The sequence below is a fragment of the Orcinus orca genome, chromosome 10, assembly GCF_937001465.1.
Source record: "Orcinus orca chromosome 10, mOrcOrc1.1, whole genome shotgun sequence".
In the NCBI taxonomy this organism is placed as follows: Eukaryota; Metazoa; Chordata; class Mammalia; order Artiodactyla; family Delphinidae; genus Orcinus; species Orcinus orca.
In genome coordinates this window covers 6,992,789-7,007,952 of record NC_064568.1, presented here as the reverse complement: position 1 = coordinate 7,007,952, position 15,164 = coordinate 6,992,789, and the positions used below count along the sequence as shown (strand labels likewise).

The 15,164-nt window shown below is 45.8% G+C and overlaps 1 protein-coding gene across 1 annotated transcript; it reads left to right on the top strand.

Moving 5' to 3' along the window:
• The first annotated feature begins 236 nt into the window (after positions 1 to 236).
• Positions 237 to 6,581, top strand: VHL (von Hippel-Lindau tumor suppressor). Its single transcript, XM_033437357.2, is given in 3 exon segments — positions 237 to 636; positions 2,728 to 2,850; positions 4,159 to 6,581. Coding segments are annotated over 3 exon segments (675 nt in total). The 5' UTR covers positions 237 to 281; the 3' UTR covers positions 4,356 to 6,581.
• Positions 6,582 to 15,164: the final 8,583 nt, after the last annotated feature.

The following is a 15,164-nucleotide window of genomic DNA, read 5'->3' as shown; positions in this document are numbered from 1 at the left end:
AATCCAAATTACAGGGGAAATCCTGGCACAGGACGGCTTAACGCCTCCGCCCGCTTCCGTGAAAGCGGGACCCTCAATCCTCAGGGGATCCATCTGCGCATGCGCACGGCCTCAAGCCGGCCATCTTCCAGGCTGTATTCCATCCCCCACCGAGAGCGCGCGAAAACTGCACGCACGCCTGCCGGGGACGCGCACGCACGCCCCGCCCCGCCCCGCCCCGCCCCGCGCGGCCAACGAATCCCAAGGCGGCTAGGCCCGGGTAGTTCTGGCTCCGGGAGGTAATGCTCGGGAGGGCGGGGAACGCGGAAGAGGCAGAGACCGGCGCGGAGGAGGCGGACGCGGAGGAGGCGGACGCGGAGGAGGCGGACGCGGAGGAGGCGGACGCGGAGGAGGCGGACGCGGAGCAGTGCGGTTCGTAATAGTCCCACACGGAGGAGCCCGGCTCCCAGCAGGAGATGGAGGCTGGGCGGTCGCGGCCGATGCTGCGCTCAGTGAACACTCGCGAGCCGTCCCAGGTCATCTTCTGCAACCGCAGCCCGCGCGTGGTGCTGCCCGTGTGGCTCAACTTCGACGGCGAGCCGCAGCCCTACCCGACGCTGCCCCCCGGCACGGGCCGCCGCATCCATAGCTACCGAGGTAGGCGGGCCGCGGTCGCCCATTCGCGCCCGGCCGCGCCGCCCCCTTGTCCTGGCCTCAACGAGCCCGGTGCTGAGCTGTGCCCAGCGCGCTGCCCAGCGCTCTAGGCCTGATAGCAACGATAACGGTGGCTCGATCTCACCGAATTCCTGCCCCATCCGGAGAGGCAGGTGCTGTTGTCATTATTATTACCATTTTACACTCGAGAAACTGACGCCCCAGAGAGGTTGTGACAGATCCAAGTAGACGCAGCTAGTGACAGATCATTCTTCTTTTAAGAGTGCATAATTTGCATTTGATGATCGACCCCACGTGTATTCCATCCCTCACGCCCGTTTGTTCAGTCCGTGAATGGGAGAATCCCACATTCTCCGATGTGCCCAGCGGGCCACGTCCGCGTAGGGTCCCTGCCTTCATGGAGATCGCGGTCAAGTGGGGGAGACGAGACAAATGCATAAGTAGTTAAGAACAAGCCAGTGTCATAATTGCTGCCATAGGAACGGAGCACAGCAGGGCACCTGCTCAGTGAAAGGGAGGGGTGTGTGCTTTGAGTTGGAACTTCGCAGAGAAGAAAGGGAATCCTGCATGATGAATGGGATCTTACTAACCCAAGACCCGAGTGGAGAGCTGTAGGCAGAGTGAACAGCATGGGCTAACACCTGGAGCCTGGGAAAGGGGAGAGGGTATGGAATGGTGGGAGAGGAAGTCTGAAAGGTGGTCTTACCCTTAGGGAAATGGGGACCATTGAAAGTTTTTAAGCAGGGAAATGACATTGCCTGATTTAATACTGAAAAGCTTACCCAGGTTGCAAAGTGGTTTGGAGGGGGAAGAGTACTGGTAGCAGTTAGGAAACTGTTGTAATAACCCAGGTTGGGGCTGTCTAGGCCTTACTGCATAAAGTGGCAGTAATCTTCCCTTGGTTTTCAAGAAGAGAAGTTAATGCTTGCTAAATTTTCACTCTCTTCCTCGGAGGATCCTAATGGATCTTTTTTCCTTGAGGGTCGCCTACTCAATAATGCTCTTCAAACTTTTACACCGAAGTTCTGCTAATATTAAATGAGGAACAACGCAGTTCTTCCAGGCATTAACATTTCTGTAGTCTCCTATTTTATCTAGGAAATTGTGTGAATTTTGTATTCTTCTCCAAAATTTATCTGTGCCTGATTTAATATAAACATTAAAAAAAAATTACCACGTGAATGTACTTAACGTTATCGATACTAAACTGTACACTTAAAAATGGTTAATAGTCAATTTTATGTATATGTTACTACAAGAAAAAAAAATTACTTCCTACTTTACATTTCTTAAATTTTCCCACCAAATCTTCAAGTAAATTTATGCCCCAGGAACACATGCTGTTTTTTATTCTGAGGCAGCCTCCTCCCTCCTTAAACAGAATCTTAGCCCTGGAATTTTGTCTCCTTCCAAGTGCCCCTCTCTCTCTCTCTCTCTCTTTTTTTTTTTTGCATGTGTTTATTTCTTAAATTCAGGTATAATTTACATAGAGTAAAATACAAATGTCTTAGGGTTTGATGGGTTTTGACAACATCTAGATCAAGTTACAGATTAGAATATTTTCATCACCCCAGAAAATTCTCTCCTACCCCTTTCACTCTTCTGATTTTTCACACCATTGACTAATTTTATCTCTTTCTACAGAAAGTACCCTTTTCTGTCTGGCTTTTTTCTTTCAACGTGATGTTTTTGTATCTTCTTGCTTTTGAGAAGCACAGTTCTGAGGAGCTGGTGACCTTTTCTCTCCTTTTAGTTTGCAGCCTTTGGTGTGATTTGCAGTTCCTGTACTTTGCTTTTGCACCAAGATAGCAGAAAGGGCCTGGGTTTTGGAGCCTCGCTGGAATACTTGCCCTTCTCCTTACTGTCCCTGTTGCCTTGAGCAAGTCACTTGGCATTTTCAGACCTTTTTTTCTCATCTTTACCTGGATCTTTTGTGAGGACTAAATAAAATAACATTATTGGAATGGCTTTGTATGGTATTTAAGCAGAATGAGAGGTAGATATTTTCAGTGTCAGAGTGAGGAGATGAAGGAAATAGGTGTGTGGCTCCTTAACCTTTGCTTGTCTGAACAGGTCATCTTTGGCTCTTCCGAGATGCTGGGACATCTGATGGGCTCCTAGTTAACCAGACTGAGCTGTTTGTGCCGTCTCTCAATGTTGATGGACAGCCTATTTTTGCAAACATCACACTGCCAGGTACTGATGTTCCATCTTACTTTTTAAAAAGATAGGCTGTTGTATCCTAAGTAGAGGATAGGCCACTTGAAGGAGCCCAGTCATTAGTGATTTTTGCCTGATGCTGAGCAAGGTATCCAACCTTTCTGTGTCCTATTCTCCACCATGAATAAAGTGGAAGTAATTTACTTGTATGCTGTATGTTGGACAAAGATGTCGTGGTATCTCAGAAGCTCTTTGGGCTGGTCAAGGGTGGGCTAAATTAAAATACTTGATTGTAGAATTATGAATGCATTTTGTTTCGCTCGCTGTGGAGCAGAATTACGCCCTGGAGTCTCAGGAGAAAAAAAGGTGTAGAGAATGAGATATCATGGCTTATTTATTGACTTCTAGTGTTGTATCTTTCAGTGTAATTTAACCCAGTCAAGGTCACTGTGTCAATCAGGGGTTTTAAGAAGAATCACCACATTGAACATTAGCTTCACAGCTTACCACTTGTTTAAAACTCAAGTGATTTTATTAGGTTGAACCCTTAGAAACTGATGATCTGTTGGGTTAAAAAAACCCAAATACCTGCAGCTTCAAACGAGTATGTGTATGTAGGGTTCAAACTAGTATGTGCATTTAGATCCTGCTTTCAGGCAGTGGGTATACAGAAGGGAGCACTGGTAAGTTAAATGTAGGAAATTTTGCCTTAAAGGAGACCTTTAAAGAGTAAGTTCCCCGGTAAGTTTAAAATAGGATTTGAGTTCCCCCAAAACCCAGTTACACACTTCTTTGGTTATCTGTTGCTGTGTGACAGCTACCCCCAACCTAACAACAACCATTTTATTTGTTTATAATTCTGCAGCCGGGGCAGAGCTCAGCTCGGTGGTTATTCTGCTCACTGGTAATCACTGCCTTCTGCTGGCGGGTTGGCTGGGGCCTGGGCCTCTCTCCTGGGTCATCTCAGGGCCTGGCCCTCTTTGTATGGTCTCTCCTGCTGGGTAGCTCAGGGCTCCTGAGAGTGTAAAAGCGAACGTTGCCAGGGCTTCTTAAGGCTGAGACCCAGAATCGCCACTGCGTCACTGTGCCCACATTCAGTTAGTTAAAGCACATCCCAGGCCCAGCCCACTCCCGAGGAAATTTCCTACACAGGGTCATGAATACTGTGAGATGTCTGTTGCGGCCATCACATTACACTCTGCCACAACCCATGTACTCACTTTTTTTGTCCAAAGCGAGGTCCAGCTGTTGCAAATGTAATTGCCACGGTTGGCAAAGCCTCTCACTCAGCCCTTGTCCTCAGGCCTGAGTCTGCTGCTGAGAGTCGGTTTTCTGCCCTTACAGTGTACACCCTGAAAGAGCGCTGCCTCCAGGTTGTGCGAAGCCTAGTCAAGCCTGAGGATTACAGGAGACTGGACATTGCGAGATCCCTCTACGAAGATTTGGAGGACCACCCAAATGTGTGGAAGGACCTGGAGCGGTTGACCCAGGAGCATATTGAAAATCAGCGGATGGCAGAGGAGACTGAAGATTTTAATTGAAATTTACACTCCTGGGTCTCTGCTTTTGACAGTCCTGACAAGTCTTGATCTAGACCTAGGACTGCTCACTTTTTCTCGGCTTCAAAGTGTCTCATTCTTGGAGTCAAAAAGCTCCATTGCTTAAAAGAAAGTTAACTGACCTCACTACTGGGCGCTGTGATGTTTAAGGGCAAATATCACAAAATGTAATTTAATGCCTGTCCCTTCTAGAAGTATTTATGAAGGTAAAGTAGTTGCATTTTTGCCTCCTAGTGAGTCAGGAAAGTTTCTGTGTAAGGACTTTTGTGTAAGTAATTGAGTGAGAATTGTAGCTTATTCTTGAGTTGTAGGAAAGCAGTGACATCTGCTTTTCATTCCTGTATTGTGGTTGGTGATGTCCCTGCGTCCCGCACTGAGAGACCAAGATGTCATTGGGGCAGGGGCATAGCAGTCTGCTCTTTGAGACTCCAGTGCCTCGCACGTTATGAGCCTTCCCTCAGTGTTTATTGAATGAACAAACCAGTGGCTACTTTGGTAGAAAGTGTTAGAGGTTTTCACCCTTTTTTTTGAGGGCGGGTGGTAGTGGGGACCTTAAAGTATATACAGTAAACAAATGTTTTAAAGGGCATCAATTTTATAGAAAGCAGTTTTTATAATTTTCTAAGTTGTGGCTTTTCTCTGCCCACTGTTGTTGCAGAGCTGTTTTATTTCTGTTTCTAAGCCAGGATTAGCTTTCTACAGTTCTTATTGATGATAGCTTTTTTGAAACTTGCTATGTGCACAGAAGATAGGAGATACTTGTTTAATCATAGTATTAAAGAGCTACTCCTAAAAAAAAAAAAGGGGGGGGGGCTTCCCTGATGGCACAGTGGTTGAGAGTCCTCCTGCCGATGCAGGGGACATGGGTTCGTGCCCCGGTCCGGGAAGATCCCACATGCCGCGGAGCAGCTGGGCCCATGAGCCGTGGCCGCTGAGCCTGCACGTCCGGAGCCTGTGCTCCACAACGGGGAGAGGCCACAACAATGAGAGGCCCGTGTACCGCAAAAAAAAAAAAAAAAAAAAAGAGCTACTCCTGTACTATAAATAGGTTTTTGCCACATGTGGGTACTTCTGTTCCTTTTTGTAAATCCATGACATTTTTGTTCGATTCAGCAATTTTTCATCAGGCGGGATCTGGTGACACTTTGCACCTGCCTGGAGGAGAGGACAAAGCCCTCCAGCCTCTTGGAAGTTACTGCTAACACACTGTGGATTCAGCGGGTAGCCTGGAATGTTTTCTAATTTTATACATGTACAGATCCTTTCCGATAGGCTGGACTTAAATTCATTAAATTCAATACTTCTATCAGGCCTCCTTCTTTGGTAGCTAATCGTTAAAAAAAACAAAAAACTAAAAACAAAACTCTCCAGTAGAGAAAGTGTTGGAAGAGACAGAAAAGTAAAGGAAGAGAAAAGATCCAATTAGGTACACTACTTAAATACAACCACTAACTTAACATTTTGAACTTTTAGCCTTTTTTTGGCTTGGTTTTATGTAGTAGTTGAGATCATACTGAATATAAAGTTTTGTATTCTACTTTCTCATTTAACTTTATAACTTAAATATTTTTCCATGGTATTATAAGCTCTTCACAGACATGAGTGCAGCCTTCCTTTTATAAATAACGTTGGGCTATTTCTTGGCATCTTTATTAGTCCCTTTGAGCACAGTTCCTATGCTCTGATATCAGAGTGAAGCGAATGAATCAAACGCCATACAGTTTTCCCACCTAATCTTATCCTCCTCTTTCAACATTCAGCAAGTAAATGGGCTTTTTTTTTTTTCTTTAGCCTGTTGTGGTACTCATTCAGTGACACACCTGTAATTTTTTATCTAACTTTTTTGTCGAATTGTTGGGTAGGGAAGAAGAAATGCTGGTACAGAGGCAGCCATATGATTTTGAAAGTGGGATAGGATGGGAGATTTAAGGAAGCCTGCTGGTGCTCAATTAGTTCAGTGTTGGTTTTATTATTTTTTAAACCTGTCTTTGTGTCAAAATGAGATTTCATGTTCCTGTCAAAACTTGCAATTTGAGTACTGTGTTTTTTGTGTTGTCCAAGGAAGATTGAAAACCTATAGCATGTATGTACTCATTTGAAATCTTAAGAATGTATTAAATGTATTACTTTTAAGAAACTGTGATCTTATCTATTTTGACTTAAAAAAAAGCTTTTTTGGATACATTAAATGGTGCTAAGTAAAAGAAATAGGTAAGGTGTGGTGGTGTCATTTGCCAGGCTCTTCTTTCTTGGAGAGCTGTGAAGGCCATGTTTGCTTAAAGGCTTAAGGGGGGCGGGGCGGGGGTGGGGAGGTGGATGGACAAAGGCAAGAAACCTGCTTTCATTCTCAGTCCCTTCTCTTTCCAGCACTGGATTTTGTTTAAAACTTTGTTTCTTTTAGCTTTATTTTTCTTGTAAAAATGAAATATCACTGTAAAAAATTTAAGCTCTACAGAAAAGTATTAAGAAAAAAAGCATTCACAGTTGGAACACAGGTGGTTTGTTTTTGTTTTTTTTTCATGAAAATAGAACCAACCGTAACAGACACCTCATACAGGTGGCAACTAAGTATATGAAAAGATGCTCCACATTATATATCATCAGGGAACTGCAAATTAAAACAACAGTGAGTTACTACTACACACCTAGTAGAATGGCCAAAAAAAAAAAGAATGGCCAAAATCCAGAACACTGACAATACTAAATGCCGGTGAGGATGTGGAGCAACGGGAACTCTCATTCATTGCTAATGGGAATGCAAAATGGTACAGCCACTTTGGAAGACAGTTTGGTGATTTCTTACAAAACATATTCTTATCGTACCATCCAGTAATTGTGCTCCTTAGTATTTACTCAAAGGAGTTGAAAACTTATGTCCAAAAACTTGCACATGGATGTTTACAGCAGCTTTGTTCATAATTGCCAAATCTTGGAAGCAACCAAGATGTCCTTTAGTAGGTGAATGAACACATAAACTGTGATATAATGGAATAACTCTAATACAATGGAATATTACTCAGCATTAAGATGAAGTGAGCTGTTAACCGTGAAAAGACACGGAGGAAATTTAAATGCATATTAGTAAGTGAAAGTAGACAGCCTGCCAATGCAGGGGACACGGGTTCGATCCTTGGTCCAGGAAGATCCCAATGCCACGGAGCAGCTAAGTCCATGCACCACAACTACTGAGCCTGCACTCTAGAGCCCACGAGCTGCAACTCCTGAGTCCACGTGCTACAGTTACTGAAGCCCGTGTACCTAGAGCCCCTGCTCCACAATGAAGAGAAGCCACCGCAATGAGAAGCCCATGCACCGCAACAAAGAGTAGCCCCTGCTCACCGCAACTAGAGAAAGCCCGCGCACAGCAACGAAGACCCAACGTAGCCAAAAATAAATAAATAAAAATTAAAAAAAAATACTGTCATCTTTGTTAAAAATAAATGATAAATTAAAACGGGTAAGGGTGGGCTTCCCTGGTGGCGCAGTGGTTGAGAGTCCGCCTGCCGATGCAGGGGACGTGGGTTCGTGCCCCGGTCCGGGAAAATCCCACATGCCGAGGAGCGGCTGGGACCGTGGGCCATGGCCGCTGAGCCTGCGCGTCCGGAGCCTGTGCTCCGCAACAGGAGAGGCCACAACAGTGAGAGGCCCGCGTACCACACAAAAAAAATAATAATAATAAGGGGTAGGGGGAGAGGGGGGGATGAATAGGTGGAGCACAGAATTTTTTAGAGCAATCTATTCTGTCTGATGTTATAATAGTGGATATATATCATTATAAATTCGTCCAAACCCACATAATGTACAACACCAAAAGTGAACCCTAAGGTAAACGGTAGACTTGGGGTGATAATGATGTAGCAGTGTAGGTCCATCAATTGGAACAAAGGTACCACCCTGGCAGGGGCAGGTGTTAATAATGGAAAGGAGACTTTGTTGGGGGGGGGGGTGGGGGTGGGGGTGGGGCCAGGACGTATATAGGAAATCCTGTACCTTCCTCTCAATTATGCTGTGAACATAAAACTGCTCTAGAAAGTAGTCTATTAAAAAACAAGTGGTTAATATCTCACCAGGACTTATATTGAGAATGTGATAAAAACAACAACAACAGGGTACTCAGCTCACTAAGGCCGTGAAATAGATACCAGTGTTTTGCATTCTTGAAATAGGAACACCAGTGAACTTTTCAGATACTTTCATGCTAGGTTTCTGTATCCTGTTCTTGGCACCTCAGCCCTACTCTATGCTAGTCACTGAGCTGCCTGATACCCTTTCACCGTTTCCCCATTCTGTCAGCACACCTAAGCTCCCTGCCCCAACAGAACATTTTCCTGGGGACTTTCCCCCATCACCACACATACCCAGTAATCCATTGGCAGATCACAGAAGAATGAAATATACTTGTGGTGATAACCAAAAGGGGCAATAATACTGGATAGGTAAATGAGAGAGAAACCCACAAAACTAGTTTCAGAGTTTGGAACGTGAAACCTCAGGAGAGTACGAGTTGGCTTAACTTACACTAAATAGCAATACGCTCTCTCCGTATTCAGGTAGAAAACACAGAAGATTGTTTTGTTCCAGTTGGGAGAAGTTGAGTTCTTGAGGACTGGGCTGGCCCTGCAAATGCTTCTGAAAAACCCAGAGGAAATCATAGCGAACCATTTTATCCTCAGATAAATTGAAGGAGAGTTAATTGGGCAAAGGATAGCCTAGCAGCAGTTTTCTAGGGAGGACATGAGATGACATTCTTCACCTGGAGGAGGGTGATCAGATACCCCGGTCCAATGCGGGAATATTGAGAACTCATGCTGCAGTTATCCAGTGCTCAGAAGCATCAGGTGGGAACTAAAGGGGAGGGTTATTCTAGCAGTTCTGGATTACCCTGTCCTGGAGCAAATGCAGAGAGTGGGGGGAATTTGGAGGGGGGTCTGGTGTGTCCTCGGGGTAGCAGTTTTCCAACTATTGGTTTATGGTTTTCCTTGATAGACTTTAGGACTTCCCTACCCTTCCTGTAGATGAGAAAGCAGACCCCTCTGGAACAGACCCCAATACTGGAAATAAATGTACATTAATAGGAAGTTGGCCAAATAAAGTATGGTGCTCCCAAATAAACTGTTAAAAAGGAAAAGGTAGATGCTTATTTAAGGACATGAAAAACTATTATTAATTGAAAAACATTTACAGAAAATTGTTTTAAAATTTTTTATATTAAAAATTAATTTTAGGGCTTCCCTGGTGGCGCAGTGGTTGAGAGTCCGCCTGCCGATGCAGGGGACACGGGTTCGTGCCCCGGTCCGGGAAGATCCCACATGCTGCGGAGCGGCTGCGCCCGTGAGCCATGGCCGCTGAGCCTGTGCGTCCGGAGCCTGTGCTCAGCAACGTGAGAGGCCACAACAGTGAGAGACCCGCATACCGAAAAAAAAAAAAAAAAAAAAAAAATTAATTTTATAGAGGTCTAAAAATATGTGAAAGTATATACAGCAAAGTATTAATAATGGTGGCCTATCCAGGATGAAATTATGGGAAGGTGTTCATTCTCTTTCTCTGTGTCTCTCTCTCTGAGATAATTGAGATAATGGAATAGATATAGATATATAGACATAGACATATAGATATAGATATAGCTATGTCTCTGCCCCAGTTCCTGGCACAGAGCTCCTAAAGCCCTTGTAAATTCCTAAGTGATAAGATCACTAGCGGCACCTTTTTGTTCTAACAAGAGGACTCTGGTGGGCTCCTGGATGACTCTGGGATGGGGTCTGGTCACCAGAAAAGCCAAGCCATCATTAGAAGCTTGGAATTTTCAGCCCGCCCCAGCCTTCTCCAGAGAAGGGAGAGGGGCTGAAAATGAGGTTCATAATTGATCATGCCTACTTGACGGAGCCTCCATAAACTCCCAAAGTAGGGGGTTCAGAGACCTTCCAGGGGGACAAACGCACCCACACTGGGAGGTTGATGCACCCCAACTCCACCGGGACAGAAGGTCCTGTGCCTGGCATGCTCCCAGACCTCACCCTGTGTGTCTCTTCATCTGACGGTTCATCTGAGTCCTTTGTCATAGCCTTTAATGAACTGGTAAGTGTGTTTCCATGAGTTCTGTGAGTCACTTTAGCAACTTAATTGAACTTGAGGAGGGGTCCTGGGAACCTCTGATTTGTAGCCAAGTTGGACGGAAGTTATAGGTAACCTGGGGACCTACTACTTGGGACTGGCAACTGAAGCGGGGTTGAGGGCAGTCTTGCAGAACTGAGCCCTTAACCTGTGGGATCTGACACTTATCTCCAGGTAGATAGTGTTAGAATTAAGTTTAATTGTAGGACACCCAGCTGGTGTCACAGAGAATTGCTTGTTGTGGGGAAACTACCCCTTCTCCTCCATTTGGTGACCAGAAGTGTCAGAAGTGACGTGTTGTGTGTAATACTGTCGGCGAACGAAACTTGGGTCTGCTTGCCCCGTGCAGTAAAGCCAATCTACTGACGCCCGGTTGTGGTGAAGGGGAGTGCAGCGTTTATTGCAGGGCGCCAAGCAAGGAGTCCAGGTGGCTAGTGCTCAAAAACCCTGAACTCCTCGAAGGCTTTTGGGAAAAGGTTTTTAAAGACAGTGTGAGGGAGGGGGTGTTGTGGGGTGTGTGGTCAGCTAGTGGACACTCTTCTGATTGGTTGGGGATGAGATAATTGGGAGTCAACAACATCAACCTTCTGGTCCCAACTGGTCTGGGGTCTACGTGCTTGTGGGCAGTGTAAGGTTAACTTCTTCCACCCGGTGGGGGTTTTAGTATCTGCAAAACCATTCAAAGAATTTGGCTCAGAATATTACCTATAGCCCTTGAGGAGGAGCTAAAAGTCCTCAACTTTGTTTAATGGCTAAACTGTTATTGTTTTGTCATGCTTGACTGTTCCCCTTTCTTTCTGCATTTTCTCACATTGCTGATTAAATTCACTCTCTGGAACTCGAGGAAGGCCTAGGGGCCTAAAGGTTTTCTACAGACAAAAGAGAGGCAGAGGATGCTGGGGGTGGCAGGGGTGCGGGTTGTCTGTTCTGGGAAGGCCCCATAGGGTCCTGCTGGCTTACAAAGGTAAGGAGAAACACAGAAGGGGGAACTGGCTTTTCCCCTCTACAGGAGGAAGAAAGGCTAGGACTGGGTTTTTTCTCTTTTTGATGTGGACCATCCTCCGAGTCTCTACTGAATTTGCCACAATGCTGCCTCTGCTCTATGTCTTGTTTTTTTAGCCACGAGGCATGTGAGATCTCAGCTCTCTGACCAGGGATCGAACCCGCAGCCCCTGCTTTGGAAGGCCAAGTCCCAACCACTGGACCGCCAGGGAAGTCCCTGGGTTTTTTCTTAATTCACTCCTTTTTTCAGACAGTGATCATGTACTATCAGAAAAACCAATAACGTTATTTTTATTAGAAAAGAAAAAATATGTGCAAAGTACACTTACTGTGGTTATTTCCTTTTCATCAGCCTTCCTTCGTGCCCATCTTCCTGATGTCACATGGGTCCTCAACTCTGCTGGCACATAAGTAGAACTACCCGAGAAGCTTTTTGAAATGCTAGCGCCTGAGTCCCAGCCCAGAACAATCGTGCCTGGATCTCTGGTTGGAGGTAGGGCTGGGCCTGTAGAGTCTTTTTAAAGCTCCCAGATGATTGATTCTAAGGTGTAGCAGGGATTGCAAACCTCTGATTGTAACTTCAAGGGAATTAAACATGAACAGGTCAAAATGGCACACTATATCACTAACCACATTCGGCCTCAATAACTGTTTCTAACATCCTGGTGTGGAGGCTGTTGGTCACGGAAAAGCGAATTAGGAGAAGACATGTGTGCAGGATCACAGGAAATTTTTCAGGGTGAGGTGATATAATAGGGCACAAAGAGCCCTCCCTTTGGAATCAGACTTGGGTTGAATCTTGTCACTTGGCCAGTTTGGCTTGGACAAGTTACAATTGACTTGAGCCTCAGTTTCCCCATCTGTAGAATGGGAATGATAAACCTACCCTGTAGGGTCATTGTGGGGACCCCAGATAATATGCGTTAAATGCCTGGTACTTGATAGGTGAGTGGCAACTCTGTTAATTAGTGATAGCAAAGACCTTACTTTGAAGAACATATTCTAAAGAATGGGGACAAAGATGTGTGCCTAAGATGGCCTGCTTAGGCCCAGAACTACTCAATCGTCTTTGCAGGAAAGAATCCTAGGACTCAGGTCGCAAGCCCTGGAGCTGGGCAAGAAGGAACACTGCAACCAGGGGCCGGAGGAGGCAGCAGAGAGAGAGGGGCTGCCCGGCCTACCTGTCTCCTGGACGGGCCAAGGCTGTTGCGAACCTTCTGTGGTTATAAAGCCTCACCAAGGGGAAGAGGTCCCCTGGCCCTAGGGGAGAAGCACTACAAGGGACAGCGGCTCTGTGCTTGCAGCAAAGGGGAAAGCAGGCCGGGACTCTACAAATAGAGGAGAGAAAAAGAAGGACCCTTATCCTCCTTTGCCCCTTGCACCTGGGATGTAGGTGCTTTTTCCACTCAGCCTCCGTCAGACCATTCCTGGAGCTCTTCTACCTCAAATTCCTCCTTCAACCACTGCTGCAACATGAGACTTGCCCTGAAAAGCAGTCTTGGAGCGCTGGAATGCACCCCATGTCAAACACCAAGGAGGTACACTCACATAATAGTGATTCCTTGTGGGGCTCAGCACTTTACAGTTTACCCCGAGCATTTTGGGGTCTGTTTAAACTTCACAGAAATCCTTCGAAGTGGGTGGAGCAGGATACCCAATTTACAGAAGAAAAAACTGCAAACTGGCTCAAGGATGAAGAGCCAGAGACAGTGACTGAACTAGGACCCAAATCCCAATAGGACCCCAAGGCCAGTGGGCGCTTTTTCAATATTATCAATGGCGACTACCATTTTTGGATCGCATTCTCTGTGCAAGGAAGACCCTGTCTAAATTGATTTAATCAATATATGAGCGATTGTTTATAAACTAATCTGTTTATAATTGTGTAAATTGATTTAATCCTTTTCCTTCGCTCACAGCTCTAAGCAGGAGGAATGATTAGTCCCACTTTAAGGATGTGGAAAGTGAGGCTCGAGAAGTGACATGAGTTGTCCAGGGTCGCAAAACCTGTTGGTAGCAGAGATGGGGCTTGTTCTCAGGGCTGCTCACTTTCCTTTTAGTTTCCTTCTTCTTTCCATAGCTGATGTTTGCAGCTGCAAAGTGGTGCTCTAGTTGCTTATGTGCCTTAGATGATACTGCCTCACTTCTTGGAACCCATTTACTTCTGTGTAAAAGCATAGGCTTATGAGAGTTACATAAAATGATTTATGCAAAGCACATTGTAGGTATAGATAAACGGTAGTTATTGCAATAACGAGGCAGCTTGTAGCTAGTGGTCAGACGGATTGGGTTCAAATCCCAGCTCTGCCACTTTGTACCTGTATGATTTTAGGCAAGTTATTTGACTTCTCGGTACCTCAGTTTCCTCATCTGTAGAGTGGGGGTAACACATAAGGTCATTGTGAGGAGTAAGTAAAACAACCTTGGTGAAGTTTGCCCATCATAAATGCTTAATAAATACTAGTGATTATGTTCTCCTTCTACCCTATTCAATAATTCACTTTGCCCCCCAGTTCCTCTTACCATATTCTGCTTTGCCCCAATAATATTTATCACCTTCTAAGACAATGAATAATGCAATTAGCTACTTCTACTCTCTTTTACTATAATCTATTTTTATTCCCTAACATTACCTATCACCTTCTACAGTGCTAAATTATTTACTTATTTAGCATTTTTACTGCTTATTGTGTGTCTTCCTCCAGGGCAGGGATTTTGTACTTTTTTTCTTCAGAGGGAACCCCAGCACCTAGAACAGTCCCTGGCACATAGTAGCTGCTCAATAAATATTAGCCCTTAAAATCAGAGTCTAGGGACTTCCCTGGTGGCTCAGTGGTTAAGAATCTGCCCGCCAATGCAGGGGACATGGATTCGAGCCCTGGTCCGGGAAGATCCCACATGCTGTGGAGCAACTAAGCCCGTGAGCTACAACTACTGAGCCCGCTGGCCTAGAGCCCGTGCTCTGCACCAAGAGAAGCCACCCCAGTGAGAAGCCCACGCACTGCAATGAACAGTAGCCCCTGCTCGTAGCAGCTAGAGAAAGCCCGCGTGCAGCAACGAAGACCCAATGCAGCCAAATAAATAAATAAATAAATAAAATTTATAAAAAAAAATCAGTCTATCCTGACTACCCTATTTAATACAGTCCTCCCCCTGCTCGCTCTGAACACCTCGTTCCTCTTTTTCTTTCCTTCCCCCACCCCCTGCCACAGCACTTTGACCTTTTAGCATTTCATGTAACTTACCTATTCAATGCTGTTATTATTTGTTGCTAGTTTCCTCCCCCATTCCCACCCCCGCCTAGATTGTAAGTCCCATGAAAACATGGACTTTGGTAAGTTTTCTCCACTTATGCATCTCCAGCACCTCGAACATTGCCCCACATATAGCAGGTAATTAATAGACTAGCTCTTGAAGGAATCGTATGTGGCAGAGGGCCAAAAGACCTGGAGGTGGACTCAGAAGGTCTCTTGGGACTGCCGCTGAATTCCCGTGTGGACTTGCCCGTGTTCCCTTGCTCCTCTGGGCCTGTTTCCCCTCCTGGCGGCTCTGACCCTCTTGGTTTCGCAGCCACTGGTCCAGCCGGCCGGGAGGCGTCGCGACCCCGGTGACCGCTGGGGGGCAGTAGAGCCCAAGCCCAGCCCCGCCCACTTCCCCGGCGGCCTTGCGCTGGGTGGA